Source organism: Macrotis lagotis, chromosome 1 (assembly GCF_037893015.1).
Source record: "Macrotis lagotis isolate mMagLag1 chromosome 1, bilby.v1.9.chrom.fasta, whole genome shotgun sequence".
Taxonomy (NCBI): Eukaryota; Metazoa; Chordata; class Mammalia; order Peramelemorphia; family Peramelidae; genus Macrotis; species Macrotis lagotis.
The window spans coordinates 341,701,120-341,726,661 of NC_133658.1; the positions used below are offsets into that span (position 1 = coordinate 341,701,120).

Sequence of the window (25,542 nt, forward strand, 5' to 3'; positions counted from 1 at the left end):
CTTTTCTTTTTTTTAAATTTTTTTTACATCTTTTATTTATATTAACCTCTAACTGAAATTTAACATTTCCTTTCATTATGAATGTTACCAACAAATCACAGCAATGTTAGCAATACCTGTCACCAATAGAAATCAGATATTTTCATACCATTTATTTGTTGTGAATTATCTTGAAATGTCATTTAGTAGTTATTAGAGAACTGTTGCTAGACATATTGCTATATCACATTTCTCTAATAGATTCATAACTAGGTTTGAAAATGATGGGTTACTTTGTATGCATTTCACTTTGTGCAATTAAAATTATGTAACTATGTTGAGAAGAGATATATAAACTTCACCAGACTGCCAAAGATTGACACAGAAAAAGTTAAGAATGCCTTCTCAGGTTGCTATCCACTCATAACAATTCCCTAAATGATTTTCAAAAGAACCTCTTAGGTACTTTCACTTAGCCCACTGTTAGAAAACCCATCAACTAACAGAAAAAGAAGGGGGTTCATCTTGTGCTTTGCCGAAAAAGATAGAAATCAGAAAAATCTACATCTGAAATCTGGACTTCCAGGTGGCTACTATAGGTTTCCAAAGTACTTTGCCATCTGCAAGTATTTGGCTCACAATAAAGGTTAACACTGCAAGGATGAGCCTTCTTTTTATAAAGGAGAGAATTTCAGCTCAGAGACTTTCAGTGGCTTCCCTGAAGTCAGACATTAAGTACTGAATCTGGTCAAACCCAAATGTTCTGTCTCCCAGTCCATTGCTTTAAAAACAAAATTGTATCAAGCCAGGATGATATTAGGAATATTTATAAGCCTGAAGCCTTCAGACATTTTGCTAGTCCAACCAGATCTTCAGTGTGCTAAGGGTAACTTAGTCACCCTTCTCACATAAATAACAAGAAAGCCACTATCCAGAGTCCTGTGGAGATGACTGCAGAACTGTAATAATAAGCTGACTGCTCTGCTCCTGAGTTCTCAATTATTTCAGAAGCCTATCAGATATACTTGTCTTTATTCAGTATAAAATTATACTGTCTTTTAAAAGTTATGTGTAAGTCATATTTTTTTGGGGGGGGACATGGGCTCTTCCTATCTCATCTGGGCTGAAAGTAGGATGGCCTCTCAGGGGTTCCATTGAGGTAGTGATCACCCTAGAATCTTTAACCCGCTGCCTTTTTCTGAACTGGACTGGCTCCCTCTTCTTCTGGCAACCTGGTCGTCCTTGACTTCTGGTGTTTACCAAACAACTGTTTTCTAAAGTCAATCTACCAGCCGCAGCATCCCCAATAGGAAGAAGAGGGTAAGGGTGTAAAGCTGCACAAAACTATGTTGAGTTTTTAAAAAGTGGGCACATTAGTAATGCTGCTAGAGCAGGGAAAAGGAACACAGAAAGAGTAGACTAGTAGTGAATGCTAGCATTACAATGATGTCACATACTTTAGAACACTTTTTATTATAAAAAATGTTTGACCACCATCAACTAATTAGTCTTAACAATATTCATGGGAGGTAGATAAGCATCACACCAATTTCATTAATGAAAAAAACAACAGTAGAGAAAAATTAGATAGCATTCAAGGGCACACTTGCAAGAATAGAATTTGCGACCATCAATCCCAATATTCCCTCCCTGGCTTTCAACAGCTCTTGAATTTTGCCAACATAAGTGTTGGTCAATACAGTAGGATCCCATTTATTTGGTTCTTCCAAGGGTCACCTTCAGCCCACCCATCCTAAATGTAAGAATATACAATCTCATTTTAAACACACACACACACACACACACACACACACACACACACAAACACAAACACAAACACACAGACAAAAACAGTCATTTGACCTCCTAGAAGTGGAAGAATTGAGAGCCATGTTAAGCAAGGGGAAACAGTGCCAAGTTAGAGACTGGGGAAATGAAAATAAGAAAAGGGAAATGATATAAAAATGGAGAGAGAAGATAAATAGGGAAAACATCAATGGATGTGAGAAGGAAAATATTTATTGAAGAATGAAAGAATGAAAACCAAAATTTCTCAATGAATCTTCAATCCAATAAAGCAGCTATCAAGAGGTTCTTAAGACCCTCTGGTCATACTGTTAGTTATGTTCTGCTTAGTTTTCATTTTTCACACTTAATGTTTTTAAGCAGCTTCATTTCTTGTAAATTCCTCAGGTTTTGCAATACCTTACATCTCTAGAAATCATTTATTTTCTGATATGCCTATGTAATTATTAAATCACTGTTTATGGGTATTACTTAATGGAATAAATGTGTTACAACTGAATTTGTTGCAAAGTAAAATGTTTTCCCATAGCTTGAATTCTCCAATTTACAACTGGAGATACATTTCCATTAATAAAAATAAATGAATGCATTTAGCAAACAATAGGAAAAATATGGGGAGGGCAGCTAGATGGTGCAATAGATAGAGCACTGACCCTGGATCAGGTAGGACCTGAGTTCAAATAGAAACTAGACTGCCAAAAATAAAAGATATGGGGGCCAGATCTTCAGTACTCTGGGCATTGTAATACTGTGACCATTTTTGTAACACATTAGAGATCTTCACCTATTTTCCCTTTGTTCAGAACCCACTTTTGGCCCATACTTCTACATAAGAAAGTTCCAAACTCAGCTCCTAGAACTCATCATTCACTTTCTCTTTGGGTTTTTTCCTAAAATGTATAGAGGTTTCAACATCAAATTATATGGTAGAAAGGATAGTATGGAGAGTCAAGGGAACTGGGTTCTTTTCTAGATACAACTGTATAATCTGGGCAAGTTCTCTCACCTGCAGGTTCTTCAACAGTACAAGAGAGTTGTAACTTACCTGTCTTTATACAGATGAAAATGAACTCTCAGACTCTCTCTAGTCCTAAAATTCTTCATGTCACATGATATATTCTCCCTTTAAAATTTAGATTTTAGATCCTGAGGTTTTAAAAACTCTGATGTGCCTAGAGCCTTGCATATGCTTATAAAGAAGCCAGGCAATAAATGCTCAAAGATTGAGTTAGCTTTTTTTTTACCTGAGAGAAGCCCCAGGGATAGGGAATTGGCCTCCAAATTCCAGTTACAATAACCTGGTGTTGACTCTTAACCTCTCAAAACCCTCAGCAACTTTAATACTCTTAAGTTGGAAAGCAGTTACCAGATGTGCATTCTTCAACAAATTCATCAGTCAAGACCCAAAAAAGAATATCAAACATTACATGTTGGATAATATTTTATACCTTTTGTAATGCTTTTGCACTATAGCTCATTTGCTATTGACTTACTGAGAATTCATATACTTGAATCTCAGTGTCTCAGCTCTGGACCAAGATAAAGGATAATACCCCAGAAATAATGAAGGGACAGAAATTCAAAAAACTTTACTTAAGATCAGATGACAAGGCAAACAGCATGGTGGAAAGAGAGAGTTAGCCTGGATTCAAGTCTTGCCTCTGTGTCAGATTTTACCCTTGGCAATCTCTTAGGACGCCAAACAGCTTTCTTTGGCTCTTTTAGCTGAAGAGCATGTGGCCATCTGCAATGGGAGAGATACTCACCAAAAGCTCCCCACATTGATAAAATAATAGATCTGGTCAAAAAAATAAATAAATGAAGACTGGGGGTGGCTAGGTGGCACAGTGGTTAAAGCACAGGCCCTGGAGTCAGGAGCACCTGGGTTCAAATCTGGTCTCAGACACCCAACAATTACCTAGCTGTGTGGCCCTGGGCAAGCCACCCAACCCCATTTGCCTTGCAAAAAAACCTAAAAAATAAAAATAAAAATAAATAAAGACTGATAGCCTAGTTTCTACGTCTTCTCATTCCTAATCTCTTCTCTTCCAAATCAGGCAATCAAAAGTTGTCCTTGGGCAATGTCTATTTGTTCTGGCACAACTCATCTCACCAAAATGAACTCAAAATGAAAACAAAATATTTGTTAAATAGTGTTTGCACCTTCCTAATTGTTTATGTTGTGTTTGAATAACTGAGAAGAGCTTAGGAGAAATGAAGCATTCTTGGGCAGAGCCAATCAATCTAAGAGGTAGATGAGGGGAAGATGACCTAAGTAGAATTAATCAAAAAGTGCAGGCAAAATCACCAATATTGAAGTGGCAAGGAACTGAAGCAGGGCCATTCCACAGTAAGGGGAGGACTGTTCCTACCACCACTTTCTTGATCAATCATGTACTCTATAGCAGTTGATCCTTTAACACATGTAGATTTGTGAGTTTTTTTTAATTTTATTTGTCTTCACGATGTTTCTGATTTGCTATTAATTCGTTTCACCACAATTTCTTCGTATTGTTTTTGCGTCAACAATCCCTCAGTAACACTCTTGCTTTCTTCAAATTTGGGTAGAACAACAGCAATATATCCCTCAGTGGATGGCTTTTCCTGCAAAATGGATGGCTTAGCTAGAATATTTTCATTTACTTCCATCAACCGTCCTCTCACACAGTTTGACACAGTATATTCTTCTCCATCTGATCAGGATATCCTACACAGAGGTGCAAGTTCTGTTAGAAATTGTGCCCCCCGTTTAAACTTTCCAGAAACCTTGTTCTGAAGTCTGCTACAGTTGGCACTGATTTGATAGTTAATACTCTTAATTGTTTTTCCATTTTGAAGAAGTGGATGAGATTCTGCCAATGTGATTACACAGATTCTGTTAGAGTTCTGTAATATACAGTGATCCTTACATGGCTTTCCCTTCACATCAGCCTTGTACCAGCGGGTGAAGTAGCGATCCACCAGCGATGGGGTGGCAGGAGCGGGGCCTCCAGCATCGGCCGCCATGGCCAGCTCCCCATCACTTTTCTAAAGTACAGTTATTTAATAATCCCTTCCCAGTTTGCTATTCTGCTTGTCACAAATTTAAGGGAAATGAAAACTGGATGTTTAGAGAGACTTTGGAATCCAAATGAGATAAACTCTCCTCATTTCTGTCATATCCAGTATCCCTGGAGGTCAGCAATACTCTAACCTTCCTATAATAGTTCATCCATGTATGTCATGGGGCTCTGGAGCCTACTCCATAGCATTACAACTTGAGCTAGGCAAAACTCAAATTCCTGAGTCACCTTTTTGTGTAATGAATATTAAGGCAAAGCATTTATTATCATCCTTCTCTTCTCCCAGTTGCTACCACTCTTCTTTAGTCCTTCATATCCCCTCTCCTTTTAATCTTCTCCAGTTACCTTATCTACTCATTTCCATGCACACCTCATGGTTGTCATGCTCATTTCCCCAATTATTCAAATGGGACTGAGAAAGTAAAAGATTTGTGTCTCATTTTTTCTGCAAGTTTAATAGTAATTAAATAGACATAATAATCCCATTTTAAATTTGTGGAAATTGAGGCCAAAAGAGAAGACATTGCTAGTCCACTGGTCCCACAACAAGGATTGGAATCCAGATCATTTGACTCAAAATCCAGGACTTTTTGACCCAACTAGCTTCCTCTAATGTAGAAAATTAATTCACATTAGATGGAGTCAATATGATTATTAGATTCCAGAAATCTTGACAACAAATAAGCTACAAGGCAATCAAACAAAGAATATTATTTAGCTCCTCCTCATTTTATAAACCATATTCCCTGTTGAAGGGAATATGAATGTTTAAGAAAGATTTGCATAATTCCACATTTGATTATGTTTTGCATTTCTGAGACTGTCTAAAAGGGATTGAATAGTTATAATCCTCATCATTTTAGGGCATGTGTGATATTCATATTAATGATGTTCATTTTGTCCACTGTGAAATTTATCACAGATAATACAAAATTCTCTGCTTGGAAAAAGGGACAATGTCAAATATTATCTGAAGTGAAGGAGTTACGGACCATCCCTTAATAGACAATGATGGTACAGAGGAGGAGGGGAAGGAGAAGTGGAAAAAAGAACAAGAACAAGAACAAAAAGAAGAAAAAGAAGAAGAAAGAAAAAAAGAGAAAGGAGGAGGAAGATCAGAGAACTTAGAATCTGATATGAATTAAGAGGGATTCCACCAACAGGACCATCTATTTATTCATTCATCTATCTATCTATCTGTCTATCTATCTATCTATCTATCCATTCATTCATTCATTCATTCATTTATTTATTTATTTATAGGCCACACAGCTAGGTAATTATTAAGTGTCTGAGACCGGATTTGAACCCAGGTACTCCTGACTCCAAGGCTGGTGCTTTACTCACTACGCCACCTAGCCGCCCCTATTTATTTTGCTATTCTTTGTTTTGCAGCAATTGATATTATTTTTCCAATAATTGATATTATTTTTCCATGGTCAGACAGATAGTTAAGGACATAACTAAAAATGATCCTTATAACACATATTAAAGTCTGAGAGATTCTAAACTAGCAGTAGAGAAAATTGTAATGTCAACATGGAGGATCATGGTGAAGATCAAGATGTTGCTAGCAATGAAAACTCCCTGGCTTCTTTCCTCTGAGACACCTCTTCCTAAGGTCACTTTCCTTAATAAGAATCAAAATATATAATCCTGGGGCAGCTAGGTGGTTCAGTGGTTAGAGCACAGGCCCTGGAGTCAGTAGGACCTGAGTTCAAATATGACCTCAAACATTTAATAATTACCTTGCTGTGTGTCTTTGAGCAAGTCACTTAAACCCATTGTCTTGTTAAAAAAAAAAAAAAAAACAAATCCGGCCTCAGACACTCAATAATTGCCTGGCTGTGACCTTGGGCAAGTCACTTAACCTCATTGCCTTAAATAAATAAAAAAAATTTTAATGCATAATCTTGAATTCACAGAGAGAAGGCACAGAGTAAGAAGCTGCTTTGCATATTGGAAGTTTCACCTTGGACTTTTGGATTCAGATGATGTAACTCCAATCATTGCTATGCTGTTTACTATTTTGGTCTAGTTGATTCAATCTCTCTGATCCTCAGCTTCCTCTGCTGAAGTGGTTGGACACCCTAGTCTCTGAGGTCCTTTATATTTTTAAAATCTTCTATTCTTCCTACTCTGAGGAAAAGTGAAAGAAATGGGGTTGATTCAGTCAATGTGATTTCAGTTTATTCACACAGGACAATGAATGTTTTCCATTTTTCATTTTCAAAGAGGACCAGTGATGTCTTGACTTGCTCTGGAATCCAATTGGAATGAGACAGAGTTGCATAAAATCACCAGTCTCATCCTTTTTTCCAGAGTCATGGAAGTCTAGTAGCAAAACAAAACTAAAAATGACATAGCCTGGGATTCAGTGGATGCCCTTGATATCTTCTATGTGTGTCCAAACTTTAAACATTCCCCTGCACCTGCTTCACCTACTTTCATGGTTGTTGAAACAAATGACATGAACATGTACACAGAGACAAGAGATACTAGGTTGAGCTGATAAATCAGGGAATGTCTGTTTTCTGTTTCTTTTTTTTTTCTTGGATATTTAATGCACAAAGGAGTAGAGTGACATCATATAGGAAAAATAGATCACAGCCAAACTGTAGATGGCTTTAATCATCAAGTTAAGCAGCATTTTTTCCTAGGCAATAAGGAGCCACTGCATGATTTTTGAATACGGAGTGATATATCTTTCTCATATTACACAGGTGCTTTTCCCTCAGAGGAAATAACCAGTTTAGTCCCAGTTTACATAACTAGCTAGAAACTTTTATATATAAACTTTTAACTACTAACCATCTTCAAAATGCAAATTATTACTTTCAAAAATTCTTCAAAAACATTAGAACATCTTAGATGACTTTACATTTCTAACATGTGTTATTGATTCCAATGTAATAAAACAATAGCAAAAACAACCAGGTATTCAAGTCAATTAACACATGTGTTATTAAATTTTACAAAATATCATTTCCATCATTATTTTATGCATGAATCTATAGATGTATCTCAGAAGCACCTGTGTAATATGAGAAAGATAAAATAATGATAATAATTTGAGATTTCTCTGTGGCAGTCTCTAGCCAATTATTATATGAGAAGTATAGAGATGATGGGCAACCTAGCCAAAAGGAGATGTTTAGTTATTTTAAACATAGTTACCAACTAAATGGGTTCATTGCAAAAAGTTGATTTTATTTAAAAAAATGAATTAGGGTTATTGTGTTTTTACATCTCAAAATCTGTTTTATTGCATTTCATTTACAGCACTGTCCTTAGATAAATGAACAACACTTGAATCATTTTTATCCTGGATCTCTCATATTAAATTATATCCTGGCTCTTGATTCTCCTTAGTACTCAAGTCACCTGAAGCTCTGGTTATAGGTGATTGCTATATTACAATGTATTGATAATTGATCTGTCTGACACCAGTTATGTTAAAATAGAAAGACAATATGTCAATGAAGTCTTTAGCCCTATGGGGTTTGATATTAAATATTGCAGATGAGTGGGTGGCCTTTGAAAGAACGACTCTAATCTCATATAGGGTAGAATTCTCTTAAAAGAATCACTCATCGGACTCACTGAAAAGGATTGTCTGTATGGCTTCATAAGGAAACATGTCCTCATATCCCTCTCTACTCTATAATAGCAAATTGCCATGATCATTCCAAGTGGATCATAATTAAGTATTAGAGTGAGCCATTGGAACTCTATCTTCTAAATTTTAAATATTTGGCAAGTATTTTTGTCTTGGCCTTTTAACATAGGATTTGACTTTTTACCACAACAAACTGCCTTAAGGAAAAGACTGTTTATATCAGTATGACTGATGTTTATACCAGTATGACTGTTTATATCAAGATAATGCCTATTGGCATATTTTGTAAATTGCTTTAAAAGAGAGATCCATTCTACAACTGGAATTTTCGTTCATTCTAAACGTGACCAAAGTTAAAATAGAAAACTTTGTTGCAAATTACTTTTTGGACACATGCAGTTTTAAAATGCTTTTTCAGTACTTTTGTTTGTACAAAATTCTTGAACTTTTGGTTACAATTTAATGTGGCTAATTAATGAATCTGTGTTATATTGGAACCCATGTTCTTATAAAAAAATTCTGATACTGGCTTAGGATCATAAAGTATAATTCTTGCTCTTTATAGATCTTCTAGTTCTTTCTAATTATTGGATCACTGTTAAATAGCCTTCTCTGTTAAAATATCTCTGGTTTTTTGCTTGCTAAATTTTTTTCCCTTGAGTTTTGTTTCCTTTAACTGTATATCTCCAAGACCAGCCTTTTCAGGATGCCAGCCAACCATTCTCTGGACCCTGCTACAGTGAAGTACTTGCTGTAATGCATTCATCTCCAAATGGACTCTAAAAGGCCAAGAAGAATCTGAGTCCCAAATAATTTTAAAGGGGGAATAATGCAGGGAAATAATGTAGAGAATTGTGAACCAGCAGAAACAAAATCTTTCAAGTAGGTGGAGGTCTCTGCTCTTGAAATTCTGTCTCCCTTGAGCACTGTTTGCACTTCTACCTTGACCCTGTTAACTTTGGCCTGAACACTGTTGGGCGGGAAATGACATGTTAAAAGTGGACATTCAATACCTTGAGACAGGAAGAACCAGCTCATAGATTGCCATTGAGGTAAAAGGACCACACCCCAAACACCACCTGTCCAGTCTATAGTGGAGGGTTGTTTAACAGGAAGCATCACCCTTTCGACAGCTTTTGCTTCTTCCAGCCTCCCATCCCAGAAGGATAGGCCTTCCTCTGGCTCTTCCTTAAACCACATGAAGCTTCATGGGCTTCACCATGTGGCCTGGTTAACCCAAGTCTCATGGCTACCTGCTCTCTCTCTCTCTCTCTCTCTCTCTCTCTCTCTCTCTCTCTCTCATTTGTTTCTTGTACAATATGACTTGGTTTGGTATTATCTCTTCTTTTTTTAATTTTTTTTTAAATTTTCATCCATTGTTCATGCATACTTTAAAGTTACAAAATTTCCCTCCACCCTTCCATCCCACCTCTCTCCCCTCAGTAGGAAACAGTCAGGTTAGCATTTTATATACATATTTTTAAACATATTTACAAATTAGTAGGTTTTGGCATGAGGAATTAGGATTAAGGGAAAGAGATACATAAGACATAATTTTTATAAAGTGTTCATCAGATTCGGTAGGGTTGTTTATTTTTTTTCTGTGTTTTGTTTTGTTTTATTTTTTGTCCTCTTGTGATAATATGGTCCATAACCAGTCTAATAACAGTTGTCTTAGCCCTCTGGACTAGAGAGGAGTTACTTCCATGAAAGTTGTTCATCTCATAATGTTGTTGATATGTACATTGTTTTCTTGACTCTACGTCCTTCCCTCAGCATCAGATCCCATAAGTCATTCCATGCTTCTCTAGAGTCCAACCATTTATGGTTTCTTATAGAACAATAATATTCCATGGTATTCATGTACCATAACTTGTTTAGCCATTCCCCAATTGATGGGCCTCTAAATTTCTAATTCTTTGCCACTACAAAAAGAGCTATTTTGGAACATGTAGGAATTTTGCCATTTTTTACAATTTCTTCTAGCTATCCTAGAATTGGAATTGCTGAGTCAAAGGTTATGAACAGTTTTATTGCTCTTTTAGCATAAGTCCATATTGCTCTCCAGAAAGGCTGATCCATTCACAACTCCACCAGCAATGCCTCAGTGCCCCAATCTTCCCACAGCCTCTCCAACATTGATCATCTTCCCTTTTTCTCGTCTGGGCTAATCTAATAGGTGTGAGATGATATCTCCTTGTTGTTTTAATTTGCATTTACCTAATCAATAGTGATTTGGAGCATTTTCTCATATAATTATATCTAGTTTTAATTTCTCCATTTGAAAACTGTCTGTTTGACATTTATCAGTTGGAGAATGACTTGTAACCTTATTAATTTGATGCAATTCTCTATATAGTTTAGAAATGAGACCTTTATCAGAATTCCTGATTGTGAAGATTGTTTCCCAGCTTTCCACTTTTCTTCTGATTTTGGCAGCATTGATTTTATTAGTGCAAAACCCTTTTAATTTAATATAGTCAAAATCATTCATTTTGCAGTTTATAATGTGCTCTAATTCTTGTTTGGTCATAAATTTATCCCTTTTCCATAGATCAGATGGAGTATTTTTTGGTCTATTAATTTATCTATGGTATCACTCTTTATGTCAAAATTCTGTACCCATTTTGATCTTATTTTAGTATAGGGTATGAGATGTGGATCTATGACTAGGTTTTGCCATACTATTTTCCATTTTTCTCAACAATTTTTGTCACATAGTGAGTTCTTATCCCAGAGGCTGATGTCTCTGGATTTGTCAAATAGAAGATTACTATAGTCATTTACTGCAGCTTCTTTTGAACCTATTCTAAACCACTGATCCATTATTCTATTTCTTAACCAGTACCAGGCAGTTTTGATGACTGCTGCTGCTTGATGACCAGGATCTGGTAGAGCTAGGACATCTTCCTTTACATTTTTTTCCCATCAGTTCCCTTGCTATTCTTGCCCTTTTGTTGCTCCATATGAATTTTGTTACTATTTTTTCTAGCTCGGAAAAGTAATTATTTGGTGGTTTGATTGGTAGTTTGATTGGCACTGAACAAGTACTTTAATTTGGGTAGAATTGTCATTTTGATTATATTAGCTCGACTTACCCATGAGCATTTGATATTTTTCCAAATATTTGGATATGACTTTATTTGGATAAGAAAGTGCTTTATAATTGTGCTTATGTAGTTTCTGGGTTTTCTTGGTAGATAGATTCCCAAGTATTTAATGTTATCTATAGTTATTTTGAATGGAATTTCTCTATCTCTTGCTCTTGGCCTTTGTTGCTTATATATAAAAATACTGATGATTATGGGGGCTTATTTTATATCCTGCTATTTTGCTGATTGTTTTCACTGTTTCAAGATGATTTTCTCAGATTCTCTAGGTATATAACATCATATCGTCTGTAAAGAATGAAAGTTTTGCTTTTCTCATTGCCAGTTCTGATTCCTTCATTTTCTTTTTCTTCTCTAATTGCTACTGCTAGTATTTCCAATACTATATTGAATATAATGATGATAATGGGCATCCTTGTTTCAGCCCTGATTTTATTGGAAATGCTCCAAGTTGATTGCCATTACATATAATATTTGTTGATGGTTTTAGATAGATACTATTTATTATTTTAATGAAAACTCCATTTGTTCTCAAACTTTCTAGTGCTTTTAACAGGAATGGATGTTGTATTTTATCAAAGGCTTTTTCAGCATCCATTAAGATAATCATATGATTTCTGTTGTTTTTATTATTGATATGTTTAATTATGTTGAGTGTTTTCCTAATGTTGAACCATCCCTGCCTGCCTAGTATAAATCCAATGTGATCATGGTGTATTATCCTAATAATAACTTGCTGAAGTCTCATTGTTAAAATTTTATTTAAGATTATTGCATCAATATTCATTAGGGAGATTAGTCTATAATTTTCTTTGTCTGCTTTGGCTCTTCCTTGTTTAGGTATAAGCACCATTTTGGTGTCTAAAAAGGAGTTTGGCAGAACTCCTTTCTCTCCTATCTTATGTGGAATAGGAATTAATTTTTTCTTAAATGTTTGGTAGAATTCACTTATAAATCCATATGGACCTGGAGATTTTTTCTTAGGGAGTTTATTGATGGTTTCTTCAATTTCTTTTTTCTGAAATGTGGTTATTTAAGTAATTTATTTACTCTTCTGTTAATCTGGGAAGTTTCCATTTTTGTAAATGATCATCCTTAGGTATATAGTTCAGCAAAGTAGCTCCAAATTATCTCTTTAATTTCCTCCTCATTGGTGGTTAGTTCACCCTTTTTGTTTATCTCCTTTCTTTTTTTAAATCAGATTAAACAGAGGTTTGTCTACTTTATTGACTTTTTCATAAAACCAACTCTTGGTTTTATTTATGAGATCAATGTTTTTTTTGCTTTTCCTTTTATTAATCTCTACTTCAATTTTCAGAATTTCTAATTTGGTATTTAATTGGGGTTGTTTAATTTGTTCTTTTTCTTGTTTTTTTAGTTGCATACCCAATTCGTTGATCTCCCCTTTCTCTATTTTATTCATATAGGCATTTAGAGATATAAAGTTTCCCCTCAAAACTGCCTTTGCTGCATCTCATAAATTTTGGTATGATGTCTCATTATTATCATTTTCTTGCTTATAATTATTATTTGCATTATTTGCGATTTGATCCACCCATTATCTAAAATAGTTATTTAACTTCCAATTAGTTCTTGATTCATCTTTACCTGACCCTTTAATACATGTAATTTCTATTGCATCCTGGTCTGAGAAGTGTGTATCTTTTATTTCTGCCTTTCCACAGTTGATTATAAGGTTTTTATGCCCTAGTAAATGGTCAGATTTGATACAGATACCATGTACTGCTGAGAAAAAGGTATATTCTCTTCTATCCCCATTAAGTTTTCTCCAGAGGTCTAGAATATTTAAGTTTTCAAGATTTCATTAACCTTCTTAACTTACTCCTTCTTTATTTTGTTGTTGGATTTATCTAGTTCTGATAGAGAGAGATTGAGGCCTCCCTTTATTAAAGTTTTGCTGTCTATTTTTCCTTTTAATTCACTCAACTTTTCCTTTAGCAATCTGGATGCTATACTACTAGGTGCATACATCTTTAGTAATGATATAGCTTCATTATCAATGGTGCCTTTTAAAAAGATGTAGTTTCCTTCCTTATCCCTTTTAATGAGATTGATTTTTGCTTTTACTTTGTCTGAGATTAGGATCTCTACCTCAGATTTTTTTTACTTCCGGTGAGGTATAATGTATTTTGCTCCAACCTTTTACCCTTACCTTATGTGTATCTCGCTGCTTCAAATGTGTTTCTTAGGGGCAGCTAGGTGGCATAGTGGATAAAGCACCGACCTTGGAGTCAGGAGTACCTTGGTTCAAATCCGGTCTCAGACACTTAATAATTACCTAGCTGTGGTGGCATTGGGCAAGCCACTTAAGCCTGTTTGCCTTACAAAAGCCTAAAAAACAAAAAAGAAAAGAAAAAAACAAATGTGTTTCTTGTAAACAAAATATTATAGGATTCTGTTTTTTTAATCCATTCTGCTATACACTTCCATTTTGGGGGACAGTTCATCCCATTCACATTTACAGTTAAGATTACTAATTCTGTATTTCTTCCATGGTAACTTTCTCCACTTATATTTATCTCTTTCCTTTTCTCTTATTCCTCCTCACTAAAATTTTACTACCTTTCTCCTATGACTTTTAGGAATTTAACTTTCAGTTTATTTTCACTTATACCTTCCCTTCACTTTTATCAGACCCTTCTTCCCTGATCTTTCTCATTCTCTGTCCCTCCCCTCCTTATAGATTAAGTTAGATTTTTAAACTCAAGTGGGAATGTATCTTATTCCCTCACTGGGCTAAATCTATTAAATAGAATTTACTCAGAATTCACATTTTCCCTTCTTTCCCTCTAAAAGTATAAATCTTTGTGCCTCTTTTCTTGGTGCTCTAATATTATTAATCAGATATCATCAATCACAATTCAATTATTTGATTGCTTTATAGCCTCCTATTGTTATCAAGATAGTGTCACAGATTGTTTACTTTATTGCTTAATAAGCAGCATTGACGCAAATTGCATCAAATTTCAATTATAATCATTTTTACCTTACCTCCTTTTCAAGTATCTTTCAAGCAAACACAATCTTCTTCATGAGCCAAAGTATCATCCAAAGCCTTATCAGTTCTTGAACTATTTGTGCCCCTCCTCCCAGGCCTATTTTCTTTCATACTTTACCCCCCCCCCCCCCCCATTACATCTTGTTAAATGAACCAAGGTCATTGTGTCTCTGCTTTACCCTTCCCTCCCCACCCATGGTACTTAACCCCTTGTTAAGTGAAGCACCAGAGGTTGGTCTAATTAACTGTAATAATCTAGAAGATATCCAAGTATTAGGAGGCTCTGGAAGTCTCACCAAGAACTTTACAAATGATTATAACAGAGATATTGTCTCAGATCTTGGCAGCTTATGATGTAGTCATTAGAAAAAATCCTTAGCATCTTGTGATTAAAATGAGTCATAGTATAATGAGACACAAGTTGAAGTTAACACTCCTTTTTTTTCTCTAGGGTTTTTTTTGTCTCAAACATAGTGATGTGATCTTGGACCTCTTCAATTGAGAGACAAGATCCAATTATTCCCCTATCTTTAGGTTCATTCTCTTCGATTATATTCTACCCTTTAATTTTCCTTTGAGAAGTAAAGTTCTAAAGAATTAGAATTGTTATATCTTTCCTTTTAGGGACCAACAGTTGTTTAAAACAATTTTGTTTTTCCAGTCCCCTTTTTCATTTACCTTTTTTTTTGTGTGTGTAACTCTTCAGTCATGTAATTAGCAACTGAATTCTCTGTTCATTTCTGGTCTTTGTGTGAGGAAGTTCTGGAAGTCCTGTATTTCATTGAATACCCATCTTTTCCCCTAACAATATATGCTGAATTTTGCAGGGTAGTACATTCTGGATTGAAACCCCAGGTCCTTAGCTCCCCGAAAAATGTTATTCCCACCCTCCTCCCCTTAGTAGGGAACTGTCAGGTTAGCATTTTATGTACATATTTTGTTAAACATATTTACAAATTAGTAATTTTTGGCATGAGGAATTAGGATTAAGGGAAAGAAATACATAAGAGATAATTTTTATAATGTGTTCATCAGATTCAGTAGGGGTGTTTTGCTTTTGGGTTTTTTTTTCTGTGTGTTTTGTTTTGTTTTGTTTTTCTTCCTCTGGTTGTGGATAATATAAAACATTACCAGTCTAATACAGTTGTCCTAACCCTCTGGACGGTTGAGAGGAGTTGCTTCCATCAAGGTTGTTCATCTCATAATGTTGTGGATGTCTACATTGTTCTCTTGACTCTACTTCCTTTGCTCAGCATCAAATCCCGTAAGCCATTCTATGCTTCTCTAGAGTCTGAACATTTATTGTTTCTTATAGAATGATAATATTCCATAGTGTACATGTACCATAACTTGTTTAGCCATTCCCCAGTTGAGATATCCCCTCAATTTCCTGTTCTTTGCTACTATAAAGAAAGCTGATACAGATATTTTGGAACATGTTTGACTTTTCCCATTTTTTACAATTTCTTTTGGATATAGTCCTAGGATTGGAATTCCTGGGTCAAAGGGTATGAACAGTTTTATTACTCATTGGGCAAAGTTCCATGTTGCTCTCTAGAATGGTTGGATCTGTTCACAAATCCACCAGCAATGCGTCAGTGTCCCACTCCTCCCACAACCTCTCCAACATTGATCAGCTTCCCTTTTTCTCATCTGGGCTAATCTAATAGGTGTGAGATGATACTTCATTGTTGTTGAGTCCAATTTGTAGACTGTTTTGATACTCCTCCTGTGAGTAATTTTTTGCTGCTTTCTCCTTCAGACATGGTATTGCTGTCATCTTTATCTGTGAAGTACTTTTCTGTAGTGAGCACTCTTTTAGCTTTTTTATTCATTTTTGTGATTTTAGTTCTGCTCCTGGAGTATATATAGTATAGATCCAAGCTTTTATTTTGCTGGGGCTGGGGTCTGATCCCTGGCTTGTTGTTGGTCCAGATGTTGCCTATGCAGTCCAAGCTTTGCCTTTTCAGAGGTTTGTTTTCTCCTTTATGTCCAGGTTCTGGTTTAACAGAGTTCTGTCTTTTACCCTGGTGCTCTCAGGATTCAGAGCTTGGGGTTGGGATCCTCCCTGCTTTCTATCTAGCTGCTGGGACCTCTGTTATCATTAAGCTGTTGGGACCTGGATTGCACTGTGGCTAAAAGCCTCTTACTGGCTTTCCCTGCTCTCCTTCCTCCTGGACTTTACTTCCCATTTCCCCCCAAAGAGCTTCATTTACCTTTGCTAGGGAAAGGCTCCAGGAGCAGTTTAGCTTCATGCCACCATCTTGGCTCCCCACTGGAAGTGTCTCTCTCTCTCTCTCTCTCTCTCTCTCTCTCTCTCTCTCTCTCTCTCTCTCTCTCTCTCTCTCTCTCTCTCTCCTTCTTCCCCTAAATTTCCTATCACTTTTTATGTGTTGTAACTTTTTTTAATGGGCCTATTTACTTCCACACCTGAATTCCAGGGTCTGAATCATGATTCATCACAGGCAGTATGGAATTCAAGCCAGTGGCTACAGAACGGCTCAAGGGGAAAGGGTCCCAGAGACAGGAAATTTACAACGTGAAAGAAGGTACCTATCACCAGATAAAGCCAGCCATACCTAATAGCAGCACAGACTTCTCTGTGAGTATCAGCCACAGCACTCTGGAGGACTGTGGCACCTATCACTGGGTGAAGTTCAGAAGGAGGAATCCTAACAACACAGAGTTTAGATCTGGTGAACATAACCTGCTGTTTTGAGGGGTAAGTACAAAGTCTTGGGACTTCTGTCCTTGTTTTGTTAGTAATGCCAGTCCTGAAATCTGGTTAGAGAGTACCCACTTTTTTCCAGTCTGTTTTTGAATTTTGCAGAGTGGTTCATTTGGGATACTGAATAGAAAAATAGGAAAAGGAACCCTATATGAAAATAAGGTCAAAATGGGTACATGATTTAAACATAAAGAGCAATACCATAGATAAATTGATAGACTGAAAAATATTCTATATATCTGATCTGTGGAAAAGGGATAAATTTATGACCAAACAAGGATTTGAGCATATTATAAACTGCAAAATGAATGATTTTGACTATATTAAATTAAAAAGGGTTTGCACTAATAAAATCAATGCTGCCAAAATTAGAAGAAAAGCAGAAAGCTAGGAAACAATATCCACAATCAGGAGTTCTGATAAAGTTCTCATTTCTAAAATACATAGAGAATTGTGTCAAACTGATAAGGTCACAAGTCATTCCCCAACTGATAAATGGTCAAACGATATGAACAATTTTCAAATGAAAAAATAAAGCTATATATAAGCATATGAAAAAATGCTCCAAATCACTATTGATTAGAGAAATGCAAATTAAAACAACATTGAGGTATCATCTCACACCTATTAGATTAGCCCAGATGAGCAAAAGGGAAGATGATCAATGTTGGAGAAGTTGTGGGAGGATTGGGACATTGATGCGTTGCTGCTGGAATTGTGAACAGATTCAACCATTCTGGAGAGCAATATGGAACTATGCCCAATGAGCAATAAAAATGTTCATACCCTTTGATCCAGCAATTCTAATTCTAGGACTATATCCAAAAGAAATGGGAAAAAATGGGAAAAGTCATACATGTTCCAAAATATTCATAGCAGCCCTTTTTTGTACTGGCAAATAATTGGAAATTGAGGAGATGCCCATCAATTGGGGAATGACTAAACAAGTTGTGGTAGGTAAATGCTATGGAATATTATTGTTCTATAAGAAACCATAAATGGTTGAACTCTAGAGAAGCATGGAATGACTTATGGGATCTGATGCCAAGAGAACAATTTACACATCAACATTATGAGATAAACATCCTTCCGTCCTTGATGGAAGCAACCCCTCTCAACTATCCAGAGAGCTAAGACAACTGTATTAGACTGGTGATGGTCTATATTATCCCCAACCAGAGGAAGAAAAACAAAACAAAATACACAGAAAAAAAACACCCCTACCAAAATTGATGAACACTTTATAAAAATTATCTCTTATGTATCTCTTTCCCTTAATCCTAATTCCTCATGCCAAAACCTACTAATTTGTAAATATGTTTAACTATATATATATATATATATATATTTATATGTATATGTATATGTATATGTAAAATGCTAACCTGACCATTCCCAACTGAGGGGAGGGGGTGTGAGAAAGGAGGGTAGAAGAAAATTTTGTAACTTGGAAATATACATGTTCAAAAGAATGAAAATAAATTTTAACAAAAATAAATAAAAATCTATCCTACTCTAAAAACACCTTTAAGATTATCTCCTATCTACTCTGTATCTTGCATACATCAATTTATGTGTATGTTCTTTCCTTCATTAGAATGTAAGGATCATACCTAAAAAAAAAAGAATGTAAGGTTCTTGATGGCATGGTTTATTTTGTTTCAGTTTTTTGTTTTTTTCTCGGGGGGGGGGGATTCCTAGTACTTATTATAGTATCTGAAACACACTAAGTACTTAATAAATACTTCCTAAACTAAAAAAAAAGAAAAAGAATTACTAAAGTCAAGAGATTCTATACACAGAATGTTAATGTATTTTGGATTTCTTAGATAAATTAAATGATATTTGTAAAGACTTTTGTATACAGTACCTGGGACATAAAAGATGCTTTAAAATTCCTTTCTTTCTTTCTTCTTCCCTTCCTTCTTTCCTCCCTTCTTTTTTCCCTGCCTCCCTCCTTCCCTCTCTCCCTTCCTCTTATCCAATTTCCAAAATTTCCAAAATTTTAAACTTTTTTTCCAACCTCATTCCTCCCTCCTTTCCATTTATCTGAATTCATATTATTTCTGTGAGGGTTTTTTCTTTTAAAAATCTTCTCTCATGACCTTTTGACTGCTTTAACTTTTGGATGAGCAGATTTTTCTTTTCATGGCTTCTGAGTTGAACAAGACCTTAGGTCAGCTCCTATTAACCTAACTCCTTTATTTTGCAAATGAGCAAACTGCAGCCCAGATGGATTAAATAGTAATAAACAAAGTCAAATTATAAATTAATATTTCTTTAGACACCCTCAATCTGGGGAAAAATAAGATGGCAATGCTCTCCATCAAGTTCATTTATGACTGTTCCTTATAATGCTGACAGACTGTTGGTCAATGGAATATTTCTTTAGCATGGCAAACCACTTCGGTTTGTTAAAGAATAGTTAATAAATGGCTGATGATTTGAATTCTTCAAGTTTATTCAATAGTAGAAGAAGTTTTTAAGTGGAAAGTCCAAATTTTAAAATATCTGCAGTTGCATAGTATTTTTTTTTAATTCTTATTTATTTTGGGGTTTTTTGCAAGGCAAATAGGGTTAAGTGGCTTGTCCAAGGCCACACAGCTAGGCAATTATTAAGTGTCTGAGGCTGGATTTGAACTCAGGTACTCCTGACTCCAGGGCTGGTGCTCTATCCACTGTGCCACCTAGCTGCCCCAGTTGCATAGTATTTTAAAGTAACAGACCAGTGCATATTTGGTTATTTTGCATTTTGACAAGTCTGAATTTTCATATACATGTTTCTATATTATTATGACTTGTAAATTATTATATGAATTCTCAAATAAAAGAGGATTTTAATAAAATTTAGAATTATATAAATGGTACACTCACCTTTATATTACTGTTGTAAATTTGGCTTAAATTGACATTTGATCCTGTATCACTTATTATCCTTCTGATTGTGTTTTTTTGACTCTTTTTTATTTAAAAGCTGTTATTAAGTAGCAATGCCAAACAGAATCAAAAAAGTCAATTCTGTTAGTGAATAATCTTCCAAAAAGCTGTGCAACTCAAGGTAATATAATTTGCCTATGTTAAATATCTATATCTAAAAGATATAGATATTTGAGACCTAATTATTTCTTAAGGGTTTTTTTGCTTTGTTGTTTTTAAGAAAATTGTTTGGAGATTGTCATGACTTCCTTGGGAAGGATTGGTATTCTTAAAAGTCACAAAAAAAGTCTTTTCTGAGAATAAATTTATATTTTCTATCCAGATCTTTATCATACTTAGAAAAAGTGAAAATATTAATATTAAAAAACAAAATAGCAGTTTCTGAACTTTTAAAAAAATCTATAATGAGCAAGTGATATTACTCAATGCTTGTTTTTATTTGGGCATTAACTATCATTTTTGAGATAAAAATAGATGATGAAGAAAAAAATGCCTTTTACATGATTCCCAAGGTTGGAAAAAGAAAAAAAGAGGAAGAAAAGTACCAGTACAAGAGAGGTTACAGCTTCAGAACAAGGTGCCTGAAAACTAAGAGGTTATGAAATATTCAGAGCTTGGCCTTAGGTCTCCTTGACTTGATTTTTTTTAGGTTTGTTTTTTTTTTTTTTGCAAGGCAAATGGGGTTAAGTGGCTTGCCCAAGGACACATAGCTAAGTAATTATTAAGTTTCTGAGGCCAGATTTGAACTCAGGTACTCCTGACTCCAGGGTTGGTGCTCCATCCACTGCACCACCTAGCTGCACCTCTCCTTGACTTTAAATAAACTTCCGAGATATTGGTCCCTTTTAGATCCATTCAAGGACCTCAGCCTTTTCCTCCATTGATTTTCACCCTTCATTCTTCTTAACTTTCATTGGTCACCAAACCCCAGACCAAGGCATTGACCTCTTGATGGTAATAAGACCTTTGTTGCTTTGGGAATTCCTCCTCCAATTTCAGGCCATGAATATCAGAGAACCAGACTTCAAGATTTTTATGGTGGCACAATTATGGGTACTTTGGAGGTGTAAAGTATGACCATCCATGTCAGGAAGGAAAGGGGAGAGAGAAAAATTAAAATTAATAATAATAATAATAATAATAATAATAATAATAATAGTAGGTATGGCCAGGTGGTGCAGTGGACGGAGCACTGGCCCTGGAGCCAGGAGCACCCGAGCCCAAATCTGGCCCCAGACACCCAACAATCACCCAGCTGTGTGACCCTGTGCAAGCCACCCCAACCCCATTGCCCTACAAAAAACAAAAAAAACCCTAAAATAAAATAGTAATAATAATAATAATAGGGGCAGCCAGGTGGCAGACAGATCACTGGCCCTTAAGCCAGTAGCACCCAGGTCCAAATCTGTCCTCAGACATCCAACAATCACCCAGCTGTGCGGCCCCAGGCAGGCAACCCAGCCCCATTTACCCTGCAACCCCTCCAAATAATAATAATAATAATAATAATAATAAATGTGCTTCAGTCTGTGTTCCAACAGCACCAGCTCTGTCATGGGTAGATCACATTCTGTATGATAAGTCCATCACAAAAGTAACTTCCATATTTTTCCACCGCTGCCATTGGTGATTGCAACTCCCTCCTTTGGTATTTCTCCACTACCAAGTACTATATTTTCTCTCTCCTTTCACTCTGACTCTGCTGTAGGATAGCTGAGTGGCACAGCAGACAGATTCCTGGCCCTGGGGCCAAGAGGCCCCGCGTCCACATACCACCCCTTAGGCCCAGCATCCACTTGGTCCTATGGTCCTGGACAGGCCATTCAATTCCAGCCCTTGCAAGAAGTAAAAAAGAAAATGTGTTATATCTGACCACTCTCCCCCCATGGTCCATCCTCTCCTCTATCACTCATATCTCCCCCTTCCCCCTGTCCCCCACCCTTCTTACTCCAGATACTTATACCCCATTGAGTATATTTGCTGTTTCCTCTCCTAGCCACCTCTGATGAGAGCAAAGATTCCCTCATTCCCCCTTGCCTTCCCCCTTCCATATCATTGCAATAGCTCATTGTAATAAAGAAAAATCTTATTATATGAAATATCTTAGCCTATTCCTCCTCTCCCTTTTCTTTCTCCCATTACATTTCCCTTTTATCTATTGACTCCATTTTTACACCACAATATATCTTCAAATTCAGTTTTCTCCTGTGCTTCATCTATAAAAGCTCCTTCTACCTGCTCTATTAAATGATAAGGTTCATATGAGTATCATTTTTTCTATACAGGAAAACATGTAGTTCATCATCTTTAAGTCCCTCATAGTTTTCCCTTCTCCACACTCTATGCTTCACCTGAGTCCTGTATTTGAAGATCAAACCTTCTGTTCATCTCTGGCCAATCCAACAGGAACATTTGAAATTCCCCTGGTTCATTGAAAGTCCATCTTTTTCCCTCAAAGAAGATGTTCAGTTTTGCTGGATAGTTGATTCTCAGTTGCATTATAAGCTCTTTTGCCTTCCAGAATATTATATTCCAAGCCCTATGAACTTTTAATGTAGTTGCTGCTAAGTCCTGTGTGCTCCTGACTGCAGTTCCATGATATTTGAATTGTGTCCTTCTGGCTGCTTGTAATATTTTCTCTTTGACTTGGGAGTTCTGGAACTTGGTTATAATGTTCCTGGGGGTTGTTTGTTTGGATCTCTTTCTCAGGGAGATCAGTGGATTCTCTCCATTTCTATTTTTCCCACTGCTTCTAGGATATCAGGGCAATTTTCCTGTAGTAATTCTTTGAAAATGATGTCAAGGCTCTTTTCCTGGTCATGACTTTCGAGTATTCCAATAATTTTTAAAATTATCTTTCCTAAATCTGTTTTCCATATCTGTTGTTTTTTTCAGTGAGATGTTTCACATTTTCTTCTAATTTTTCATTCTTTTGGTTTTTGAAGTATTGAGTCCTGATTTTTAGTAAATTCATCAATCTCCCTGAGTTCTATTCTTTGTCTGAAGGATTTGTTTTCCTCAGAGAGCTTTCTTATCTCTTTTTTTCCATGTGACCAATTCTGCTTTTTAAAGCATTCTTCTCCTCAATAACTTTTTGAACTGTTTTATCCATTTGACCTATGCTGGTTTTTAACGTGTTATTTTCTTCAGCATTTTTTTGGAGCTCCTTCACTAAGCTGCTGACCTCTTTTTCATGTTTTTCCTGCATCTCTCTCATTTCTTTTCCCAATTTTTCTTCTACCTCCCTCACTTGATTTTCAAAGTCTTTTTTTCAAGCTCTATCATAGCCTGAGCCCAATTTCTGTTTTTCTTGGAATCTTTAGATGCAGGAGGTTGTACTTCCTCATCTTCAGACTGAATGTTTTGATCCTTCTTGGGATCACAGGCAAAGTATTTCTCAATGGTGTTCTTCTTTTTTATCTGTTTATTCATTTCCCCAGCCTGTGCCTAGTTTTGGGGTGCTTCCTGAGCTTTTGAGTATTAGTGGGACACCCCCCCACAAGGATCTCCATGTGTGAGGCTCTGACTTCCCTCTTGGTCTGTGAATGACCACAAGTGCACCCCTCTGCCATGAGATTGGGGGGGGCCCTGCTGTTCTATGGGGGGGGGGACCTAGACTGTGATCAGGATCTGAATGTGGTCAGAGCCCCAGAGTCCTGTTTCAGGGACAGAGGACAGAACTCGGCAGTCTCTTTCCACTCCCCTCCCTAGGTTCAGCACTCATGCCCTGGAGGCTCCTGCTTATAGGCTTTGGCTTCCTGGATCTGGGCTGCTGCAACCACGATGCTCACTGTGTGCCCTGAGGGCTGAGCTTCACATGCTCGCTCTGGCAGAGGTTCCCTCACTGTTCCCCCAAGTTGTGATTGCTGCTCCCTGGTGTGTAAGTGAGGAAACTGCCTTCGCTGCTGTGAGCCAAAGCTCCCAGCTCCCCAGGGCTGCCTCCTGGAGGCTGAAGTTCCTTCACTCTGGTGAGCTATCCTTCCAACCCCATGGAGCAGAGCCTTTCTGCTCTTTTCCAGGTTACCTTGGGTTGGAGAACTGCCTCACTGGATCCCCTCTGTGGGTTCCGTCTCTCGAAAATGTAGTTAGAGTCCTTAGCTTATAGATTTTGATTGAGAGCACCTAAGAGAGGGTCCTCTCAGGAGGCCAGGTGGTGTAGTGGATAAAGCACCAGCCCTGGAGTCAGGAGTACCTGGGTTCAAATCCGGTCTCAGACACTTAATAATTACCTAGCTGTGTGGCCTTGGCCAAGCCACTTAACCCCATTTTCCTTGCAAAAAACCTAAAAATCAAAACAAAACAAAAAAAAAAAGAGAGGGTCCTCTCCTGTCACCATCTTGGCTCCACCCCTGTTTGTGGTGGCAAAGAATTGGAAATCAAGTGAATGTCCTTCATTTGGGGAATGGCTTAGCAAACTGTGGTATATGTATGTCATGGAATACTATTGTTCTATTAGAAACCAGGAGGGATGGGATTTCAGGGAAGCCTGGAGGGATTTGCATGAATTGATGCTAATAATGCTAATAAAAAAAATTAAAAACCAAAAAAAGAAACCCAAAAAACAACATCAATAGAAACAGTCCTGACATCTTAGAATCAGTAGGTAAAATTGTCTTTGAAAGAATCCACTAATCACCTCTTTTATTTTTATTTATTTTTTTTTTAGGTTTTTGCCAGGCAAATGGGGCTAAGTGGTTTGCCAAGGCCCCATAGTTAGGTAATTATTGAGTGTCTGAGGCCAGATTTGAATTCAGTTACTCCTGACTCCAAGGCCAGTGCTCTATCCACAGTTCCACCTAGCCACCCCACATAGATCACCTCTTGAAAGAGATGTGAAAGTGAAAATGTCAAGTATTGTAACCAAATTCCCAGAATTGTCAGGGCAAAATATTGCAGGCAGTCAGCCAGAAGCAATCAAATACCAAGTAGCCAGGATAATGCAGAAGTTGACAGCATTGATTTTAAAAGATTAATGATCCTAGAATATGATATTCTGGAGGTTAAATGAAATTGGATACAACCAAGAATCAACTATCCAGCAAAACTGAGCATACACTTTCATGGGAAAAGATGGACATTCAACAAAATAAGTGACTTTCAATTTTTTCTGATAAAAAGACCAGAGCTAAACAGAAAAAACAATCTTCAAACATGAGGCTCAAGAGATACATAAAAAGGTAAACAGGTCCAAAGAAAAGAATGCTATTCAGTCAGATTAAAGTGCTTTTAATCCTGCTCTTGAGAACTGCATCTCTATTAGAGGGAATATAGTTAGACAGAAG

At 36.5% G+C, this 25,542-nt stretch overlaps 1 protein-coding gene and 1 pseudogene across 1 annotated transcript in view; one reads left to right on the plus strand and one right to left on the minus strand.

The window, feature by feature from the left end:
• The window catches only part of LOC141497969 (uncharacterized), an 81,996-nt gene that overhangs the window by 30,470 nt on the left and 25,984 nt on the right, over nucleotides 1-25,542 (plus strand). The window contains 2 exon segments of the mRNA XM_074200899.1: nucleotides 17,061-17,307; nucleotides 21,808-21,823. Of these exon segments, the coding sequence (XP_074057000.1) occupies nucleotides 17,061-17,307; nucleotides 21,808-21,823 (263 nt within the window).
• Nucleotides 4,233-4,794, minus strand: LOC141505696 (protein Abitram pseudogene; annotated as a pseudogene).